General features: G+C 44.0%; 1 protein-coding gene across 1 annotated transcript in view; it reads right to left on the reverse strand.

Annotated features, from left to right (window-relative positions):
• Nucleotides 1-1730: 1730 nt before the first annotated feature.
• Nucleotides 1731-22755, reverse strand: part of c4 (complement component 4) — a 72103-nt gene continuing 51078 nt past the window's right edge. The window contains exons 32-41 of the mRNA XM_060897719.1: nucleotides 19132-19222; nucleotides 17871-18045; nucleotides 9674-9761; nucleotides 9507-9581; nucleotides 6707-6809; nucleotides 6524-6613; nucleotides 4470-4562; nucleotides 4300-4383; nucleotides 4061-4202; nucleotides 1731-2236 (exon numbers count right to left, since the gene is read on the reverse strand). Of these exons, the coding sequence (XP_060753702.1) occupies nucleotides 2095-2236; nucleotides 4061-4202; nucleotides 4300-4383; nucleotides 4470-4562; nucleotides 6524-6613; nucleotides 6707-6809; nucleotides 9507-9581; nucleotides 9674-9761; nucleotides 17871-18045; nucleotides 19132-19222 (1083 nt within the window). The 3' untranslated portion in view covers nucleotides 1731-2094. The remainder of the gene's footprint in view (nucleotides 2237-4060; nucleotides 4203-4299; nucleotides 4384-4469; nucleotides 4563-6523; nucleotides 6614-6706; nucleotides 6810-9506; nucleotides 9582-9673; nucleotides 9762-17870; nucleotides 18046-19131; nucleotides 19223-22755) is intronic.

A 22755-nucleotide genomic window follows, 5' to 3' on the forward strand; every position in this document is an offset into this window, starting at 1 on the left:
AGACAACATATCAAATGTCGAAAGTGAGACATTTTGAAATTTCATGACAGCAACACATATCTCAAAAAAGTTGGGACAGGGGCAATAAGAGGCTGGAAAAGTTAAAGGTACAAAAAAGGAACAGCTGGAGGACCAAATTGCAACTCATTAGGTCAATTGGCAATAGGTCATTAACATGACTGGGTATAAAAAGAGCATCTTGGAGTGGCAGCGGCTCTCAGAAGTAAAGATGGGAAGAGGATCACCAATCCCCCTAATTCTGCGCCGACAAATAGTGGAGCAAAATCAGAAAGGAGTTCGACAATGTAAAATTGCAAAGAGTTTGAACATATCATCTACAGTGCATAATATCATCAAAAGATTCAGAGAATCTGGAAGAATCTCTGTGCGTAAGGGTCAAGGCCGGAAAACCATACTGGGTGCCCGTGATCTTCGGGCCCTTAGACGGCACTGCATCACATACAGGCATGCTTCTGTATTGGAAATCACAAAATGGGCTCAGGAATATTTCCAGAGAACATTATCTGTGAACACAATTCACCGTGCCATCCGCCGTTGCCAGCTAAAACTCTATAGTTCAAAGAAGAAGCCATGTCTAAACATGATCCAGAAGTGCAGACGTCTTCTCTGGGCCAAGGCTCATTTAAAATGGACTGTGGCAAAGTGGAAAACTGTTCTGTGGTCAGACGAATCAAAATTTGAAGTTCTTTATGGAAATCAGGGACGCCGTGTCATTCGGACTAAAGAGGAGAAGGACGACCCAAGTTGTTATCAGTGCTCAGTTCAGAAGCCTGCATCTCTGATGGTATGGGGTTGCATTAGTGCGTGTGGCATGGGCAGCTTACACATCTGGAAAGACACCATCAATGCTGAAAGGTATATCCAGGTTCTAGAGCAACATATGCTCCCATCCAGACGACGTCTCTTTCAGGGAAGACCTTGCATTTTCCAACATGACAATGCCAAACCACATACTGCATCAATTACAGCATCATGGCTGCGTAGAAGAAGGGTCCGGGTACTGAACTGGCCAGCCTGCAGTCCAGATCTTTCACCCATAGAAAACATTTGGCGCATCATAAAACGGAAGATACGACAAAAAAGACCTAAGACAGTTGAGCAACTAGAATCCTACATTAGACAAGAATGGGTTAACATTCCTATCCCTAAACTTGAGCAACTTGTCTCCTCAGTCCCCAGACGTTTACAGACTGTTGTAAAGAGAAAAGGGGATGTCTCACAGTGGTAAACATGGCCTTGTCCCAACTTTTTTGAGATGTGTTGTTGTCATGAAATTTAAAATCACCTAATTTTTCTCTTTAAATGATACATTTTCTAAGTTAAAACATTTGATATGTCATCTATGTTCTATTCTGAATAAAATATGGAATTTTGAAACTTCCACATCATTGCATTCCGTTTTTATTTACAATTTGTACTTTGTCCCAACTTTTTTGGAATCGGGGTTGTAATTTAATACTTTTGGCACATAATGAACTCAATTACGTCAATACATGAACAAGGCGATGAGGTGTGTTGTTTTTTTTTTTTTTTAATTTCTTTATTTGTGATTTTTCTTTATTTTGCAGTAAAATCAGTGTCCCGTTTCAGCTCCAAAGCCTTGAACTGTTTCTGTGCTGTGCATTTAAATTGTAACGAGTATATCTCTGATATATTCGACCCTCAGTCCTACTGATTAATGCCAAAACACAATGACATTTCTGCATCAGTCAAATCATGGTGGTTAGATTTATTAATAATAACAACTGAGCCAAACATCATTCTGTTAAAAGCACAGTGATTGTTAGGTTATAACGACACATGACTCCAAGAACTCTCATTTCATTCCACAAGCTGTAGTCTCATGATTACCTTTTTAAGAGAAGCAGGCTCATGCTTATCTGTAAACATGAACATTCATTCAAAGAGTTAAATCATTTATGATAAACCTCTGCTGCAATTCGAACTGTGCTGTTCAACAAACCCTATTTTTTTTTTTCTTGGTCATATGCACTGAAAATAAAAGCACACGATTTAATGAGCTGCGTGTTGTGTTCCAAGTGACTGATGTCTTCTTTGTATGACTCGTGTCTATTAAACTGAACACTGGTTTTGAGAATACAACTGTAAGAACTTTTCCAGAAGCTGACAAGCATGCTTGCTCTTGGTCGCCTTGCACTTCGTTGCTGGAGGCATCTCCTCGATCCACGTCTTGCTATCCAGTATGTACCTAAAGCTGGAAAAAAAAAAAAGGGGAAAAAACACACACATGGATAATTAGCACAGCTGGATTCAGTAAGTCTCAGAACTCAGGCCTTCTTACACCAAGCTCCAAGAACATCCTCAATCAAAATGAAGGGGTGTGCTTAGGACTACTTTTTTGTTTGTTTGTTTCTTTGGGAAGGGGGAAAAAAAAGATAAAAAGATGAGGCTCCCTACAGGTAGGAGGCAGGTAGACTTGATTTTAAGTTTGTTTCACTTTGTATGATGAGAGATTTTATCATAAATAGCCTACTTTATTATGCATTCTGCTGAATCTACTGTATTTTTCAATAAATTCAACTCTGTTTTATTTGTATAGTACTTTTAACAATGGATGTTACTGCATCCACCTCTCGACCGGGAGATCACAAGTTCTACTCATGGTTGGGTCATACCAAAGGCCATTATCAAAATGCTACAGTACTTACTGCTATCTGGCAAGGTGCCACAATACAGATGTGAGTAGGGAGTCAAACTCTTGCAGTTACCAGAGGGACCAGCCTCCTACTATAACCCTAGCCATGTAACGAGACAGTCAATGATGGCATAGATCACTCTGGCCCTGTGAGAAATCATATCTGGGTAGACGTTAGTCACCTTAGGTACCCCTACCTTCATGCCAGAAAGAATCAAAATCGGTCAAGAATTCAGGGAGAAGAAGCAATTTATGTGGAAACTGCTCATTAGGGCTTCATTACTGCATATCTTCATTATTAATTGCAATTATGCAACTCCGAGACCTACCTTCCTGCCAAAATTAATAAAAATTGGTGAAGAATTGAGAGAGAAGAAGCGATTTTCATGAAATGTGGACGACGCCAGATGGACAACACATGATTGCATAAACTCATCGCCTGTTGGCCGGATGAACTAATAAGCGAGAAGCCGAGGGCTATAGAAACAGAGATTGGCGATGCCAAATGGGCCTCGAGACTGGGACGGGAGACTGCCTGGGAAGACCAGGTCCTGGCACGGGAAGGACTTTGACTTTTTCACACTGGACATTGTCACAAAGCAGTTGTACAGAAATATGGATAGATTTAGATCCCGAACTGTGAGCTGACCTGGGGGTTAGCGTGTCTGCCTTTTGACTGGGAGATCACGAGTTCTAGTCATACCAAAAACCCATCGTAAAAATGGTACCTGCTGCCGTCTAGTGAGACACACTGCAATATAGATGTGAGTAGGGAGTCAAACTCTCGCAGTTACCAGAGGACCAGCCCCCCCCACTGTAACCCTAGCTATATAATAGGTGAGAGGCCGAGGGCTACGGAAATGGAGATCGGGGTCACTCAATGCATCTCAAAAGACTGGTTAGTACTGGGACAGGAGACTGCCTGAGAAGACCAGAACCTGGTACAGGAGGAACTTTTGACTTGGATCCCGAATGAACCTTCCAAAGGGGGGGGAACTGAGCATGAAACCTTGCTCAAAAGGGAACCCATCCTCATCTGGGCTTCACCAGATGGTGCAATTATAAAGCATTTCTAATTTCATTCAAGTTTCAAATTCATAAACTGTTTTTTTTAGGAAGTGGAATACACAGATTTATCAAACGACGATACACTGCATTATTAAACCCCAAGCACTTATGTGTCTAGGGAACTGATTTTTGGTGAGATAGACACACATTACTTGCCAGTCACGTTATCTTTGTGGATTCAGTGCAAAAACTGGGGAAGAAAACACACAGCACATGTATCTCGTCTCTTCTCATCAAATCTATATGGGGGTTAGTAGAAAATTGTGCAAGTTACATTTTCAAATAAACTATTCCGTGAAGTAAACTAGATCTTACCGCCTCTCGGTGTTTCCTGCAAATATTGCATCATCCAGCCCCATGATCAGATAATCTGCACCAGGTTTCAGCTCAAACTCATCACATGTTAAACGCTGGAGCATTTCCCGCGCATCACCATTCTGGATAGCCAAGTCCTTACCTTTTTCATTTTTAAAGCAGCAGATTAATAGTCATCAATCATAAACCAGCACAAAGTGAACATTTGAACGTGAGCAGTATTCCTAATGCACACTCACCTGTCTGAAGGACTTTAGTAATTAACGTGGAATAAGATGTAAACACACCATCATTGCTGGAGTTGAGGATCTTGACTGTATAAACTGTTGAAAATTGTTTTGTTTGTTTGTTTACTAAGTGTAAAGTATTTCATGTTTGACAAAATATGAAAATGATGGACACGACTTACCATAATCAACAGTGGGTGAAAAACAGGCATAAACAGATCTTGTGTTCGCGTCCATGTTCCTACTGAAGGTGACTTTGAGCCGTGGACAGCCACCTACAGTGACCCATGGAGACGACTGTCAGACTAATGCAGCTTTATTAAGGAATGAAACACTTGCTGGCATGCTGTTATAGGAAAATAATCAAAGATGAGGTGGTGTGATGAAGCAGAGTTGATTGTTCCGACAGAAGTGTACAGTGTCTTGCAAAAGTATTCATCCCCCTTGGTGTTTGTCCTGTTTTGTCGCATTACAAGCTGGAATTAAAATGCATTTTTGGAGGGTTAGCACCATTTGATTTACACAACATGCCTACCACTTTAAAGGTGCAAATTGTTGTTTTATTGTGACACAAACAAAAATAAAGCTTTTAAAAAAAAATTAATCTGGAGTGTTCGTAGGTATTCATTCCCTTTCGTATGAAACCCCTAAATAAGAGCTGGTCCAACTGATTCACTTCATAAGTCACATAATTAGTTGATTTTAAGATCCACCTGTGTGCAATCAAAGTGTCACATGATCTGTCACATGTCTGTATAAAATCAACCTGTTCTGGAAGGACCCTGACTCTGCAACACTACTAAGCAAGCAACATGAAAACCAAGGAGCCGCCAAACAGGTCAGAGACAAAGTTGTGGAGAAGTTTAGATCAGGGTTGGGTTATAAAAAATATCCCAAACTTTGAATATTCCACGGAGCACCATTAAATCCATTATAGCAAAATGGAAAGAATATGTCACCACTACAAACCTGATGAGAAGGCCACCCACCAAAACTCACAGACTGGGCAAGGAGGGCAATCATCAGAGATGCAACAAAGGCACCAAAGATCCACAGCGGAGATGGGAGTATCTGTCCATAGGACCACTTTAAGCCATACACTCCACAGAGCGGGGCTTTATGGAAGAGTCGCCAGAAAAAGTCATTGCTTAAGAAAACACGTTTGGAGTTTGCCCAGCAGCATATGGCAGACTCCCCAAACACATGGATGATTCTCTGGTCAAATGAGAGTAAAATTGATCTTTTTGGCCATCATGGAAAATGCCATGTGTGGCGCAAACCCATCACCCTGAGAACACCATTCCTACAGTGAAGCATGGTGGTGGCAGCATCATGCTGTGGGGATATTTTTCATCTGCAGGGACAGGAAAGATGGATGGACCTAAAAATACAGGGCAGTTCTGGAGGAAAACCTGTTTGAGTCAGCCAGAGGTTTGAGACTGGGCTGAAGGTTCACGTTCCAGCAGGACATTGACCCTAAACATACCGCTACAGCTACACTGGAGCGGTTTAAAAGGAAACATTTAAATATCTTGGAATGGCCTAATCAAAGCCCAGACCGCAATCCAATTGAGAATCTGTGGCATAACTTGAAGATTGCTGTACACCAACGCAACCCATCTAACTTGAAGGAGTTGGAGCAGTTTTGCCTTGAGGAATGGGCAGAAATCCCAGTGGCTAGATGTGCGAAGCTAATAGAGACATACCCCAAGAGACTTGCAGCAAAAGGTAGCTCTACAAAGTATTGATGCTGGGGGGTGAACACCTATGCACACTCCAGGTTTCTGTTTTTTCATCTTAATTATTGTTTGTCACAGTAAAACAACAATTTTCAGCTTTAAAGTGGTAGGCATGTTGCGTTAATCAAATGGTGCTAACCCTCCAAAATCCATTTTAATTCCAGCTTGTAATGCGACAAAACAGGACAAACACCAAGGGGGATGAATACTTTTGCAAGACACTGTACATACACTCATCATGGACATGAATGTCATGGCAGTATTGGGCTTTCAGTTATTTCTTTGGTTAACATATTAGCGCACAAGCAAACAAGTGCATTCATGCAAACCTGTAATTTCGATATAAATTTATATTTCTGTCCACTATCAAGTAATACCAAGATCATATTTTTAGTAATGATGCTGAAAAAACAAACACTATACTATCTGACGTCTTGGTGTAAAAAAAAAAAAAAACACCACAAGGCCATGATGTGTACCAATGATGTCACACTCACCCTCAGCACATGTGCACACATCTGCTTCACACAGTTTGGTGAGCATGGGACTGTCCTTCGGCACCGTATAGAACACCGAACACTTTCTATCTGTAAAACCAACACAGATGCACAAGTGAACATTTCCTGCTGTCCAGCAGCAGCGTCGGCACACACAGCGGAGGTGCTGTAATCATCACTAACCTGGATTGTAATAGTCGTAGATGACGGCTGCTGCAGGCTGGATGAGTCCTACAGGAATGACCTGCTCTGCACGGAACTGGACACACGTCTCCTCGTCGGTGATCTGTGCAGAAGAACCGCAAGTCATTGTGTTAGCCTTAATTTGGACAAACCAAATCCTAGTTTAGGAATAAGCTACACCAGCTGTTCATTTAGTCCTGTACAATATAGTCAGGTCTAAAAGTTTGCACACCCTTAGTCCAAAATTATATTTAATGTGAGGTTTTGTCTCTTTGTATTTCTTCCTTTTTTTTTGATGATTGTCCTTATTGGAATGTCACCCCAATCTCCTTCCAATTTAATCTTGGTCACTTTCCACCCACCAGCCAGCTGTCCACTCTCTCACCACTCAGAAGTACCTAAACCCCATTTCTACGTCTGTAAACTGGTAATATTTTTTGTTTTGGGTCTTGTAAGAACTGATTTTCTGATTTGCATTCCATTCCACCTTACACTTTTTGTCGTGTTACAACCTGGAAATGAAGTGACACTATCTGGCATCTGATGTCATGAATGTACACAAATAACCCATATTTAAGTAAAAGGATAAATCAGTATAGCTTGCAAACTTATTCACGAATTAAAATTGGAAAGTTAAGTTGCTGTAAAACCCCGAATTTATTTCATCACATACTTAGTTGTGTGTGTAATTAAAGTGACACACTATCTCAGTATAAATCCAACGGGTCCTGGAAGGCCTCATAGAACATACCAAATAACCTACCGAAACAAATATCTTTATGTTATCCAAATTCACTGGATATGAGCAATTGTGTGTTCTGATTGGCTACTCGACTACTAGGCTATCAGCTCATATAGCGTGAGTAGAGAAAAACAAAATGGCGGAGCGTGTTGCTGAACCAACCGAGGATGAAATAAAAACTTTACTCGAAAACAAACCCCCCCAAAAAAGCAACAAAATATGGAATAAAAGTATCTGATGGTAAGAACGTACCTTTTTACAAATTTTTAAGAATTATTATAGCGTTTTTCACAAATTGCTACTGTCATTTCGCCGGCTTGTTTACATTCTAAGCGAAAATTATTTTGCCAGACGTTTTGTATAAAAGTTTTTATTTATCGAATTTGCAAAAAAAAAAAAATGCTCTGTTTCTCAAAATCCAGTGAATGTGGATAGAATAATACAGTTATTCCACTCAATCTCGTCGTACATGGATTATAGCCAACTCAGCATTACGCACGTCGTCGGCTATCAGCTCATGTACGACTCGATTTCATGGAATAACTTAAATATAAACCAAGCCATCCAGGACAAGATTCTGGAAAAATGAAGCATCCTGCAGAGCTTCATTAAATCCATTATTAAAAAATGGAAAGAATTTGGCAAAACTGTGTGAAGCTCATCCACCAAAAGTCAGTGAGCAGGTAATAAAAGGGGAAACAGTCTGAGACATGAATTCTCTATTAAAGGAAAACTCTGGGATTTCTAAACCCGGGCCCTATTTTCTCATCTCTTTGGGTCCAAATATTTAATAGGGACAAAAATGATTGAAATCAGTCCATTATTGAGTTAGAACGCTATAACTGGCAACCGCAAAAAAGGCTATACAATGTAATCCTATGGGGCAATCATCCAGGCCAAAGTAAACCAATTGTTTCGGCCACTGACAGGCTCATAATGTTATTATAAGTGTCTGCAGACTTAACTTTTCAGGAAAATTTGAAGATTTCATGTCTTAAAACGTTTAATTTGGTAAGCCTTATTTAATAGTGCGTAACAGGCGAGAGGCCAAGGGCTATATAAGCATAGATCAGCACCACCACCCAATGTGCCTTAAGGGCCTGGTTAGTCCTGGGATGGGAGACTGCCTGGGAAGACCAGGTCCTGGCACAGGAGGTACTTTGTTATAGTGAAACCTTTGTAATATTTAAGCCTCATTTTTTTTTTAGCACCATTACATTAATAGTGTATATGTTTTGTAGATTAAATAAAAAAACTCATAAAAAATATTGCTCTATTTCAGTTTCTCACTCAGAACTTTTATACTTAATCTTATATTTAACAGTTATTCCGCGAAATCGAGTCGTACATGAGCCGATAGCTGATGAGGCGCGTAGCACCGAGTTGTCTATAAGCCATGTCCAACAAGATTGAGTGGAATAACTGTTTAATTCTATCCACATTCACTGGATTTTGAGAAAGAGAGCATTTTTATTTTTACAAATTTGATAAATAAAATCTTTATACAAAACGTCCGACAAAATTATTTCTGCTTAGAATGTAAACAAACTGGCGAAATGACAGAAGCAGTTTGTGAAAAATGCTCTAATAATAATTCTTGAAAATGTTAAAAAGATATTTTCTTACCGTCAAATACTTTTATTCTATATTTTGTTGCTTTTTTTTGTATTTTTCGGGGTTGTTTTCGAGTAGTGTTTTTATTTCATCCTCGGTTGGTTCAGCAACACGCTCTGCCATTTTGTTTTTCTCTACTCACGGGATATGAGCTGATACCCTAGTAGTAGAGAAGCCAATCAGAGCACGTGATTGCTCATATCCAGGGAATGTGGATAGAATAATTATCTTTATTTCCAAGCTATCACACCACTACACACTGCTCCTTCATCTATGGTCTACTGTATATCCGACTCACTGTTCTCATTTTCAAAATTGCTCGACAGCAGTTGTTGTTTCTTCTGATCTCACACATCCAGCTGTTACATAGGATGCAACATTTATAACAGTTGTAGTTCAATAGTATGAAGGAGTACAGGTCGGATGATTAAATGACAGTGTTACCTCATTAAAGTAAAGAAATACTTTGTTGTGGTGAATATCATAATGGTCGATGTATTTCTCCGTACCCTTCACGTTCTATGGAGAAAACAGGAACACAAGTCAAAACCGGTACTGGATGATGGACATGAGTATAAAAAACAAACAACAAAAATGAATGGATAACATACATCTTCCAGATCTTGGATATTTGGTGTGAGTCCGGTCAGGAGTGAGATGTCCACCAGGGCCATACCACTGGAATTTCCCTGTTTCTTGCTATAATGTATATGGGGTGGGGGTGGGGTGTCAAAAAAGGCACAAACATTTTATATTTTTGACATTGGATATAATGTTAACGTAATTTTGACTAACAGTTAAATGGTAGAAACCATTTATTTCACAAAACATACATCATATGTGCAAGATGATTTACAGGACAGTCTCAACCTGTTTAAGTAACAGTACCATTTAAAGCCCGGACACACATTTCATGGTCATGGCACACCACACATTCAGGAGAAATATAATCCATTTGTGTTAACATAATTTTGACTAACCCTGTATACAGAGCTGGTATCTGATTACACACTGAACCCATTAGGATTGTTTGTTTCACTACGACACTGGGGAAAACTGTGGCCTAATGGTTAGTGAAACAGCTTTGGGACCAAAAGATTGCTGGTTTGATTCCCTGGACCAGCAAGACTTGCTGAAGTACCCTTGAGCAAGGCACCCAACTGCTCTGGCAAGAATGGTGGTGTCCCTTGTGTCTGATTAGCCAAAGAAAAGCTGATGAAGTGATCATTAGTTTGGGTGGTGCCTGACTGAAATGAAACAATGGCATGTACCAAAGAATGAAATCAGACCTAATTAGCAAGGTTGTAGATATTTTTAGGCAGCCTGACAGTTTTTACATTACATTATAGGCATTTAGCAGACACTCTTATCCAGAACGACCCACAGCCGCCTGGGGAGCAGTTGGGGGTTAGGAGCCTTGCTCAAGGGCACTTCAGCCAGTCCTCTTAGGCTACATCCACACGACAACGGCAACGAGATGTTATTTAAAAATATATCGCGTCCAAATGGGCAACGATCAGTAAAATATCAGGTCCATATGGCAATGCAACGCTTGCTGAAAACGATGCGATACACATGCCACACCTCTAGGGGCGCTGTAAGACGGTCCCTTCGGAGACACCAGAACAATAGAAGAAGTAAGGACGCATGCGCATAAACTATTATGCGCAAGACTTCATATTAGCCACAAAGTCAGGAAAATCTGTTCGTAAAATTACATTATAATGACCAAATACAATGAAAAGTATTTTTCCAGTCTCACCTGTGAAAGGTAATCCCATGTGATCTCGTTTGGACGGCAAACCTGTTGGTACAGTTAAACGCAGCTAATCTTTATTCTCCGCTTTGACCTATCCAATATGGCGGCGAGGATGACGTATGATTCTACGCGGAAGGCGGCGTCTTTAATGGTCCGGAATAAATTGAATGCTACACGTTGATGGATTAATTTGTTGTTTCTCACCTGTGAAAGGTAATCCCATGTGATCTCGTTTGGACGGTAAACCTGTTGGTACAGTTAAACGCAGCACATGAATCTTTATTCTCCACTTTGACCTATCCAATATGGCGGCGAGGATGACGTATGATTCTACGCGGAAGACGGCATCTTTAATGTTCCGGAATAAATTGAATGCTACACGTTGATGGATTAATTTGCTCTTCTACGCCCTTTTTGAGGAATGTATTGTAGGACTTAAACCATCATCTGAAGAGGTGAGATCGCTCCTTTTTTTCCCTATTTTTGCTGGCGGGATTGACTCTGCCCTAAGGGCAGAGTCTCTCTCTCTCTCTCTCTCTCTCTCTTTCTCTCTCTCTCTCACTTTGCACCATTACACAATAAATATTCACAGTGAAAATATTTTGTAAGCGCGTTTCATGAACCAAGTTATAGGATTTGTTGACAACTCGCATCGAGTTCGTTACACTTCTACCCGGCGTGAAGCACTCACAGTCATGTGGTTGTGACGTCATCGTAAACAAATCCGTTCTACTCATCCAGACGACTTCACAACGGCAACGTTGCCAGATCTTTCCACTCTGGAACCCGTTCTCAAAAAGATTGCGTTTTGGGCACCCAAAACGCCGGTGCCGTGTGGACGCCAGGCCTAAACGATAAGCAATTGTATCGGAGTCACCTGAATCCATTGCCGTGTGGACAGGGCCTAAGTCCAAGAAATCAAACCAGCAACCTTTTGGTCCCAAAGCTGCTTCACTAACCATTCAACCATAAGTGCCAATACTTCACACGGACACACAAATAGCATCATCAGAAAAGTCAAGTCAAGCCATTTCAAGGGATACGTACTCCACCTTGCTGTGATGAAGACTTCGTGAATAATTTAACCAAGACTTTGTTGGGATGTGAATTTGGAAGCAATCTGCATCTAAGGGTTAAGTTTTGGAAGCTGATATGTTTAATCACTTGCAATGACCTGGATGAACCAGCAACATTTTGGTCCCAAACCTGCTTCTCTAACCATTGGCTTTTTAGAGCTGTATTTGTTAAACTGGCTCCTTACTTTATAGTGTAACTTTACAGGAAAGATATACAGCTATAAACAAATCCTCGTATATGTGGCAGCAGCGGCGTGGCCAAGCAGCAGTCTGTGAATGGAGGGCAGGGTCGGGGAAAGTAAGTGGCTAAGTTATTCCGCCTGCTGGCAATTAATGTGTGTGTGTTTTAGGGATGGAGCATAAAAGGAGGGAGAGAGCAGAGAAAAGGGGCTCCCTCCTGACCACAATGCATGTGTTTGTGTTGAGTGAGTGAGTGCTGAAAAGCTGAAATAAGTGAAATAATGTGTTTGTGTGTGACCATCAACTGTCACCTGCCATGCTTCTGTGCTCTACCCATGCTTCTGTGCTCCACCCACATGAGGAACCGCTACAGTGGTGCCGAAACCCGGGAGCACAGAAGGGAACCACCCCATGGAGTCCTCCCCATTCGAAGAACTCATCCTTGCCCTCACTACCGCCCAGCAGAACCAGCATCAAGCGCTGATCGCCCTCCGAAAGGAACAAGAGCAACACTTCGAAGCCTTGATGCTGGCTCAGCAGGAAGATCGCCAGGCGTTCTGGCATCTGCTCACGTCAGCAGGGGCGTCAACCACCGCAGCCGGCGCCCTCACAAAGATGGGCCTGCAGGATGATCCAGAAGCGTTCCTCGAGCAAACAGCCAAGGTGTGGGGGTGGTTGCTGGAGCAGCGCGCGGCGCACCTCCTCCCACTCCTGACTGGCGAGGCACAGCTTGTAGCACAGCAGCTCCCTGCTAACAGCCGACTGGTGTATGCTGACCTGAGTAAAGCCATCCTGCAGCGGGTCGGCCGCTCCTTGGAACATCACCAGCGTTTCTGGACGTTGGCATTGGAGGAGGTTGGCCGGCCGTTTGCATTCAGCCAGCAACTCCGGGACGCCTGCCGGTGGTGGCTGAGGGCAGAAGACCGTGATGCCGATGAGATCATCGATCTGGTGGCACTGGAACAGTTTATCTCTCGACTTCCAGAAGGAACGGCGGAATGGGTCCAGTGTCACCACCCGGCGTCGCTGGAATGAGCCATCAAGCTGGCGGAGGACCATCTGGAGGTGGCTCCAATGGCAGGCAGATGAGGCGTCTCCCCTCGCTTCCCTTCTCTCTCTCTTTTCCTCCTGTCTCTTGTCCCCCTCTCCACCCTGTTCCCCTGCTGCGGAGGCGGCGGCCGGCTCCTCCCCAGCCGGCCCTTTGCACCCATGGTGTCCTCCCATCTCCCGCTTCTGTGTCTGTGTTGTCTCCTCCTCAGGTGAGTGACACCCATAACACCAGCCCAGGCTTTCCCTCTGCACTGGTGTGCTGGCGCGGCAGGGAGTCGGAAGCTGTAATCCGGATCCCTGATGCGTCAGAAACCACCCCCGATCAGGCTGGAACGTATCGCATACCGCTAAGCATTCAAGGGGATTACATATCACGCTTTGGTGGATTCTGGTTGTAATCAGACCTCAATTCACCAATGCCTGGTGCAAGGTGATGCATTGCGGAGAGCACAAGTGGTGAAAGTATCGTGTGCGCATGGGGATGTTCACAATTATCCCTTAGTGTCTGCCCATATTCTATTCCGGGGCCAAATGCATAGAGTAAAGGTGGCGGTTAGTCCTCGTCTCACCATTCGTTGATTTTGGGTACTGATTGGCCAGGGTTTAAAAAGCTGATGGAATATTTAACACATAGTGGGTCCTGCACTAGTAGGTCATGGGAAGATCCCAGTATGGCATTGACTGGAGAAGCTGTCACAGAGCTGTCTACATCAACACCGCATCAGAGTGAGGAGCAGCCTACTCCTCCTCCCTCTCTCTGGGATTCCCTTGGGGATTTCCCGTTAGAGCAGTTGCGAGACGAGACTCTGCGGCATGCGTTTGACCAAGTGAGAGTAATCAGTGGTCAAACTCTTCAGCCAAGCGCGGCACCAACCTTCCCTTATTTTGCTATTATTAAAGATAGATTGTACCAAGTGACGCAGGACACTCAAACTAGTGAACGAATAAGCCAAATGTTAATCCCAAAGAGCTGTAGGGAACTCGTATTCCATGCGGCTGACTTTAATCCCATGGCTGGACACTTAGGGCAAGATAAAACACTAGCCTGAATAATGGCATGGTTCTTTTGGCCAGGGATTCGTGGGGATGTCCGTCGGTGGTGTGCGGCGTGCCGTGAATGCCAATTAGTAAATCCAGCGGCCATTCCAAAAGTGCCGTTGCACCCTCTTCCTCTAATCGAGACCCTGTTTGAGCAAATTGGGATGGATCTCGTCAGGCCATTAGATCGGTCAGCATGGAGATATCACTTTATTTTCGTTCTGGTGGACTATGCAATGTGATATCCGGAAGCAGTGCCTCTCCGTAATATATCAGCATGCAGTATTGCGGAAGCGCTCTTCCGCTTTATCTCCCGGGTCAGGATTCTGAAAGAAATCCTGACAGACCAAGGCACTTCATTTAGGTCACGGACACTGCGCGAACTGTATGGGTTATTGGGGATTAAGTCTATCGGCACCAGTGTCTGTCACCCACAAACGGATGGCTTAGTAGAGCGATTTAACCAAACACTCAAGAACATAATCCGGGAATTCGTAAGTGAAGATGCGCGTAATTGGGATAAGTGGCTCGAGCCCCTGTTATTCGCAGTACGAGAGGTCCCACAAGCCTCCACGGGGTTTTCTCCATCTGAATTATTATATGGGCGTAAGCCGCGTGGCATTCTTGATGTGCTATGGGAAAATTGGGAGGAGGGACCTTCACCTAGCAAAAACAAAATCCAGTACGTTCTTGATCTGCGTGCAAAACTCCACACCCTCACGCACCTAACCCAGGAGAATTTGTGGCAGGCGCAAGAACGTCAAATCCGGCTGTATGACAGAGGCACGCACCTTAGAGAGTTCACGCCAGGAGACAAAGTGCTCATATTATTGCCCACGTCGAGCTCCAAATTAGTCGTCAAGTGGCACGGGCCCTTCGAGGTCACACGGCGAGTCGGGGACGTCGACTATGAGGTGAGGCGAATGGATAGGGGCAGGGCATTGCAAATCTACCACCTCAACCTTTTAAAATGCTGGAATGAGGGGGTCCCTGTGGCGTTGGTAGTCCCAGTGAAGGTGGAGCTGGGGCCGGAGGTGAAAAAGATAACATCTTGGACCACTCTGGTCCCTTGTGGAGACCACCTCTCACCGGCCCAACTCACGGAGGTGGCCAAGTTCCAAAAGGAATTTTCCGACATGTTCTCGCCCCTTCCTGGTCGTACCCACCTCATAGAACACCACATCGAAACGCCCCCGGGGGTGGCAGTACGTAGCCGCCCTTACCTTTTGCCCGAATACAAGAAAAGGGTGGTTCGGGATGAACTAAAGGCCATGCTTGAAATGGGCATAATTGAGGAGTCCCACAGTGACTGGAGCAGCCCAGTGGTCCTGGTTCGCAAGACCAACGGGTCAGTCCGGTTCTGTGTGGACTATAGAAAGGTCAATGCGGTGTCTAAATTTGACGCATACCCAATGCCTCGCGTTGATGAGCTGCTCAATTGGTTAGGCGCTGCTCGCTTTTATTCGACACTGGATCTAACAAAGGGATATTGGCAGATCCCCTTGACTCCTCTATCCCGAGAGAAAACGGGCTTTCCACAACGTTTGGTTTACACCAATTTGGGTTGTTTGGGGCGCCCGCTATGTTCCAGCAGCTTATGGACAGGGTCCTCTGCCTTCACGCTGTCTACGTGGCCGCCTATCTGGACGATATAATAATCTGCAGCCATGATTGGCCGCAGAACTCAGAACACCTGAGGGCCTTTCTAAAGTCGCTGAGGCGAGCGGGCCTCACAGCTAACCCGAAAAAGTGTGCAATTGGGCGGGTGGAAGTACAGTATCTGGGGTTTCACTTGGGTCATGGCCAGGTGCGTCCCCAAATTAACAAGACTGCAGCGATTGCAGCCTGCCCAAGGCCCAAGACCAAAAAGGAGGTGAGACGGTTCTTGGGGCTGGCTGGCTATTATTGTAGGTTTATACCTAATTATTTGGATGTCACCAGCCCGCTATCCAATCTCACTAAAAAGGGGGCTCCAGATCCGGTCCAGTGGACGGAGCAGTGCCAACAGGCCTTCTTTGAGGTAAAAGCTGCACTGTCTGGGGGGGCTACTTTTACACTCCCCTGACTTCTCTCTCCCCTTTATTTTGCAGACTGATGCATCGGGACAGAGGGCTGGAGGCCGTTTTGTCCCAGGAGGTGGAGGGCGAGGAGTGCCCCGTGCTGTACATCAGCCAGAAACTGTCGATGCGTGAAAGCAAGTACAGCACAATTGAGAAGGAGTGTCTTGCCATCAAGTGGGTGGTCCTCAGCCTCCAATACTACCTGCTGGGACGCCCTTTCACTCTCTGTTCGGACCACGTGCCCCTCCAGTGGCTTCACCGTATGAAGGATGCCAATGCGTGAATCACCCGTTGGTATCTCACCCTCTAGCCATTTAAGTTCGAGGTGATCCACAGGCCGGGGGCACAGATGGTGGTGGTGGACTTCCTGTCACATCCGGGGGGTCAGCTTCAGGCCGGACGGCTCCCAGGCCTGAGTCGGGCAGTGGGGGTATGTGGCAATGGGGGCATAGCCAAGCAGCAGTCTATGAATTGAGGGCAGGGTCAGGGAAGGTAAGTGGCTAAGTCATTCCACCTGCTGTCAATTAGTGTGTGTGTGTGTGTGTGTGTGTGTGTGTGTGTGTGTGTGTGTGTGTGTGTTTGTTTGTTTGTTACAGGGACGGAGCATAAAAGGAGGGAGAGAGCAGAGAAAAGGGGCTCCCTCCCAACCACAATGCATGTGTGCGTGTTGAGTGAGTGAGTGAGTGAGTGAGTGAGTGAGTGAGTGAGTGAGTGAGTGAGTGAGTGCTGAAAAGCTGAAATAAGTGAAATAAAGGGTTTGTGTGTGACCATCAACTCTCGCCTGACGTGCTTCTGTGCTCCACCCATATCAGGAACTGCTACAGTATGCTATATGTAAAAGTATGTTCGAGGCAAAAGTTAGAATTCTAAACCAGATTTTTCATCAACCAGAATTCAGCAACAGTTCAGTGACATCTAACAGTTTTTCCCAGACTAGTGAAGCTATGGCCTAATGGTTAGCGAAGCAACCTTGGGACCAAAAGGTTGCTGGTTTGATTCCCCAGACCAGCATGAATGGCTGAAGTGGCCTTGAGCAAAGCATCTAACCCCCAACTGCTCCCCCGGCCGCTCTGTGTATACACAAGTTGACGCAGTTCCCTGAAGTTGTAATGAAATGTCTGTGATATGCTTTGGTCAAAATGCCACAAGGATAAAGCACCACAGCTCCCTTCTCACCCTGTCTAAACAACCCTGTTCAAAATCTGAGTACATGTTCCTTTAAATGATAATAAGCCACTGCTCACCCCACCCCCTATTCCGTCAGCCAATCAGGCAACACTTTCATCATGAATACTCATTCGCAAAGGCAGTTCTCAAGCCATGAGTGGAGATACTCAGATGAGGAGGTGGGATTATTCTAATGAGCTCATCTTCACATAGAAAGTGGAGACGAATCTGAACGGTTTGTTGAAGCAAATGTTTTCTGAAATAGGCAGAACAAAAGAACCTGACTGGGTGTCTTATTTCAGAGTTTGTAGGTTGGTAGACTCCAGATACCTAAATGTGTGTGCACAAGCACTAAAAAAGTGATTTAAAAAAAAATGTCCCTTTTAAACATTTCTTAGCCAGAATATTCCTCATAATATTCCCAAATGTGATCTTCCATTGAAAAAAGTCTGCTGTTGGCTATAAAACTATCGTGTACCTCACACACACTGTATAAAAGAGTGTGTTTTCTTTTTTTGGTTCCTTTGGAGCTTGTCTCTTCCTGCGGGTGCGCAGATCAAACCAGTCCTGTCTGCTCATGGGTTCCTCTCTCGCCTCACCATAATCATAGTTATAGTAATCATCCAACTTCTCCTCTTCGTCTTCATTAGACACTGTAGAAACAAGCGAGCAGAGGATTCAGAGTCCGGATAGACTTCATAATCTAACTCAGAACTGTTGAATTGAAACTGAATCGTAGCTAAATGCTTACTTCAGCAAACTGGAATGAAGCTGGTCATGTGATATGCAATACAAAAGTATGGATAAATTATGAAAATCGAGATCCATTTTGCTTCACGTTTAACTGTTTCTATGTAAAGATGATGGTCTTAGTTTTGGGTAAAGCTTGTGTAAGGATAGTCTTTTTTCCCTTAAAGGAGAACTGAAGTCATTTTTAAACTTGCTTTATTTCTTAATTAAAGTGTTATTCAATTACGTTTTCGGTTTTAGTAACCTTATATCGTGACTCATATTGGCAACTAATTGCGATTAAATATTGTACTTATCGGCCTATTCAGTTTTTAGCCATGTTGATTTTAGTTCATTTGGTCCACGGCAGGCGTCACTTATCCGCACCATCTTCACGAGACTTGTGCGAGACTTCGAAACGTGGAGTGTCAGCCAGGTGTCAGTGCCGCCATTTTGAAAACTGTTTTCCCAAACGAAATATTGCACAAAAACGAGTGCAATGACGATTACTGCTTACTTTTTTCAAAACTTTCCTGATTGCTAACAAAACTTCCGGCTTGATTACATCAGCATTTGAAAGAGGGCGCGTGCGTCTTTTGACAACGTTGGCAGATGTTGGTCACTTGGATTTCCGCTGTACGTTTTACTTCTGTCCTACGATGTCTCGCACAGGTCTCAACGGATCTCATTTACGGCCATTGCTTTGACATATGGACTGATATATTACACAGCATATTTCAAGCACTCATAACTTGCTATAGCAGTGACAAAATAGCGATCAAAAATGCATTCCTATATTTAATAAAATGAGATGAATAGAATTTTGATAATAAAAAAAAATTGCCTTCAGTTCTCCTTTAAACATTGTTTGGTTCTGTGATGACTTCATTTCCTGTCTGTAGCCGACACAAAAGTTTCAATGTAAGGTTCAAGGGATTAAAAAGTCTTCCGAGTTGACTTGAGGAAAAACTTTAGGACGGCCCGGAGTTGGTAAACTAGGGAGTACTTACGGACCTCAAGGTCCCCAGCCACTTTAACACTGAGATCGAAATAGTCACAGGACGACTCATCCTTTTTCAGAGATCTGTATGTCTGCAAAATCTATAAAAAAAAATGCAGTGGATTATAAAACAGAAAAAGAAAACAACAGCCTGAGATATGCAATCAAGAACATACACTGCACCCCTGCTATAAGGAACTCTTTGGCTATGAACTTTCGCATATAACAAACTAAGTTTGTGTCCCTCACCTTTAATGACATTGAGTCGGAGTCTTCAAAAAACAAAGAAAAAAAAAATCAATCACTGAGCTATGTGTGCCTCTTCCCACCAGAGACAAACAATAAGTAATCAAGTTCGCAGTCAAGTTAACGATACATGTTAATGCCATAAAACAAAGGCTTAACGAGCCTCACTTAGGTGTCGATCACTAACAGTTATCAAGAACGGCAATCACCGACTTCAAAAAAATCCCTTAAAAGGACTTTATTTTATGAGCTAAAAGCAGTTTTACTTCAGTAGTAAAAGTACTTGAGGAGTAAAAGAAGCCATATTCGTCAACCTGGAATGACCATCATTGAACAGAGGTGGTCTGAGGCTACGTTTACATTAGACCGTATCTGTCTCGTTTTCTTCGCGGATGCACTGTCCGTTTACATTAAACCGCCTGGAAACGCCGGGAAACGGGAATCCGCCAGCGTCCACGTATTCAATCCAGATCGTGTCAGCTCCGGTGCTGTGTAAACATTGAGAATACGCGGATACGCTGTGCTGAGCTCTAGCTGGCGTCTCATTGGACAACGTCACTGTGACATCTACCTTCCTGATTCACTGGCGTTGGTCATGTGACGCGACTGCTGAAAAACGGCGCGGACGTCCGCCTTGTATCACCTTTCATTAAAGAGTATAAAAGTATGAAAATACTGCAAATACTGATGCAAATACTGCCCATTGTGTAGTTATGATTGTCTTTAGGCTTGCCATCCTTCCACTTGCAAGTGGTAAGTGATGTGCGCTGGGATCACACACACAGCGGCTCAGTCCCGAATCACAGCTTGTTCACTTCACTCGCGTGCTCTGTGAGCTGCGCAAGGCCGGAGTGCGCACCCTCCAGAGGGCACTCGCTGTTCAGGGCGCAGTGATTTGGAGCGCAGGATACCTGCGGAGCCGAGCATATCCGTGTATTGGTATTGCTGTGTGCACGCAAATCGTGTATTGGTGTTGCTGTGTGCACACTAATCGTTTTAAAAACGTTAATCTGATGATCCGCTGATACGGTCTAATGTAAACATGGGCTGAGGCTACATCCACACGACAACGGCAACGAGATGTTATTTAAAAATATATCGCTTCCAAATGGGCAACGATCAGTAAAATATCAGGTCCATATGGCAACGCAACGCTTGCTGAAAACGATGCAATACACATGCCACACCTCTAGGGGCGCTGTAAGACGGTCCCTTCGGAGACACCAGAACAATAGAAGAAGTAAGGACGCATGCGCATAAACTATTATGCGCGAGACTTCATATTAGCCACAAAGTCAGGAAAATCTGTTCGTAAAATTACGTTATAATGACCAAATACAATGAAAAGTATTTTTCCAGTCTCACCTGTGAAAGGTAATCCCATGTGATCTCGTTTGGACAGCAAACCTGTTGGTACAGTTAAACGCAGCTAATCTTTATTCTCCGCTTTGACCTATCCAATATGGCGGCGAGGATGACGTATGATTCTACGCGGAAGGCAGCGTCTTTAATGGTCCGGAATAAATTGAATGCTACACGTTGATGGATTAATTTGTTATTTCTCACCTGTGAAAGGTAATCCCATGTGATCTCGTTTGGACGGCAAACCTGTTGGTACAGTTAAACGCAGCACATGAATCTTTATTCTCCGCTTTGACCTATCCAATATGGCGGCGAGGATGACGTATGATTCTACGCGGAAGGCGGCGTCTTTAATGGTCCGGAATAAATTGAATGCTACACGTTGATGGATTAATTTGCTCTTCTACGCCCTTTTTGAGGAATGTATTGTAGGACTTAAACCAACATCTGAAGAGGTGAGATCGCTCCTTTTTTTCCCTATTTTTGCTGGCGGGATTGACTCTGCCCTAAGGGCAGAGTCTCTCTCTCTCTCTCTCTCTCTCTCTCTCACTTTGCACCATTACACAATAAATATTCACAGTGAAAATATTTTGTAAGCGCGTTTCATGAACCAAGTTATAGGATTTGTTGACAACTCGCATCGAGTTCGTTACACTTCTACCCGGCGTGAAGCACTCACAGTCATGTGGTTGTGACGTCATCGTAAACAAATCCATTCTACTCATCCAGACGACTTCACAACGGCAACGTTGCCAGATCTTTCCACTCTGGAACCCGTTCTCAAAAAGATTGCGTTTTGGGCACCCAAAACGCCGGTGCCGTGTGGACGCCAGGCCTAAACGATAAGCAATTGTATCGGAGTCACCTGAATCTGTTGCCGTGTGGACAGGGCCTGAGACACCACTTATCAGCCACCTACAATACAGTCCTTGGCACACTTCCCAGAAAACTGAATACACATCCACACCAAGACTCAGCTGACCTCAATGACCCACATGATGGCAGAGAGAACCAATGACCCACAGATCAGCCTAAAGACCCTCTTGGCTGCTAACACCATTCACACCTGGCCCCCAGTGACCCTAAAGGCCAATTTATGCTGACAACCCAGTCCTCGCAGATAGCGTCGCAGATAGCGTCTGCGTAGCCCCCCCACCTTCGCAGACGCTCTGCGCGCACCTCCTAAAAATTGTGACCACCGCAGAAGCCTCGCAGACAGCGTTGCAGACAAGAGGGCTCTGATTGGTCCACTCTACATCCGCTGTACACGCACTTCCGCTTCCCTACTTTCCCGGTTTGTTTTGTTTTCACGACCGCCATTTTTAAAAACACGAGCGAAGATGGAGCAGCACGAAGAGCAGTTGATCGAGGAAGTGAGGAAGTACGTACATCTATACGACTCCAGTTCTAGTCATTATAAGTAACCAGAGGATAAACACTCCACTAACTACACCCACCAACTACTCCTAGCGATTTCGCGACTTCGTGCCCCCTTGCGTTGTGGCGGTGAATAACATCGCGCACGCCTATTACTCCCCGCTCAACGATAAATTACAACTGTCTGCAAAAAGCTATCTGCGAAAGCCTTGTCGCAAGAGCATGCAGAGGCCCTAACACCTACAGGATGACTGAGAGGGTCAACGACTCATGTGACCTCAATGACTCTCCTTAGGGTTGCTTTTGGTCCACTCAAGGATAAATACCTGAAACTCCCCACTAGTCAGACAGAACTGAAGAAGTCTTTCAGATGAGAGGTGAAATGTCTTCAGGAATTTCAAACAAGTCCAGTTGCCTTCTTTAGCACCGACGGTTTACAATGACCTAGATGACGGAGAACCTTCACAGACACATTTTATTTTACTTGAGTCTTTACTCTGTAAGCACCGTTGTGGCTACTCGTAAACGTAAAATACTCTCCATCTGTCAGAAAATGCAGGTGACAGAAGGATGTAATCGCTGGAAGTTTAATTTAAATACCCGCTGGCAGACAGATCCAAATCAGCAATCAAAATTCAGAGTTGAGAAA

The sequence above is a fragment of the Neoarius graeffei genome, chromosome 17 (genome assembly GCF_027579695.1).
Source record: "Neoarius graeffei isolate fNeoGra1 chromosome 17, fNeoGra1.pri, whole genome shotgun sequence".
In the NCBI taxonomy this organism is placed as follows: Eukaryota; Metazoa; Chordata; class Actinopteri; order Siluriformes; family Ariidae; genus Neoarius; species Neoarius graeffei.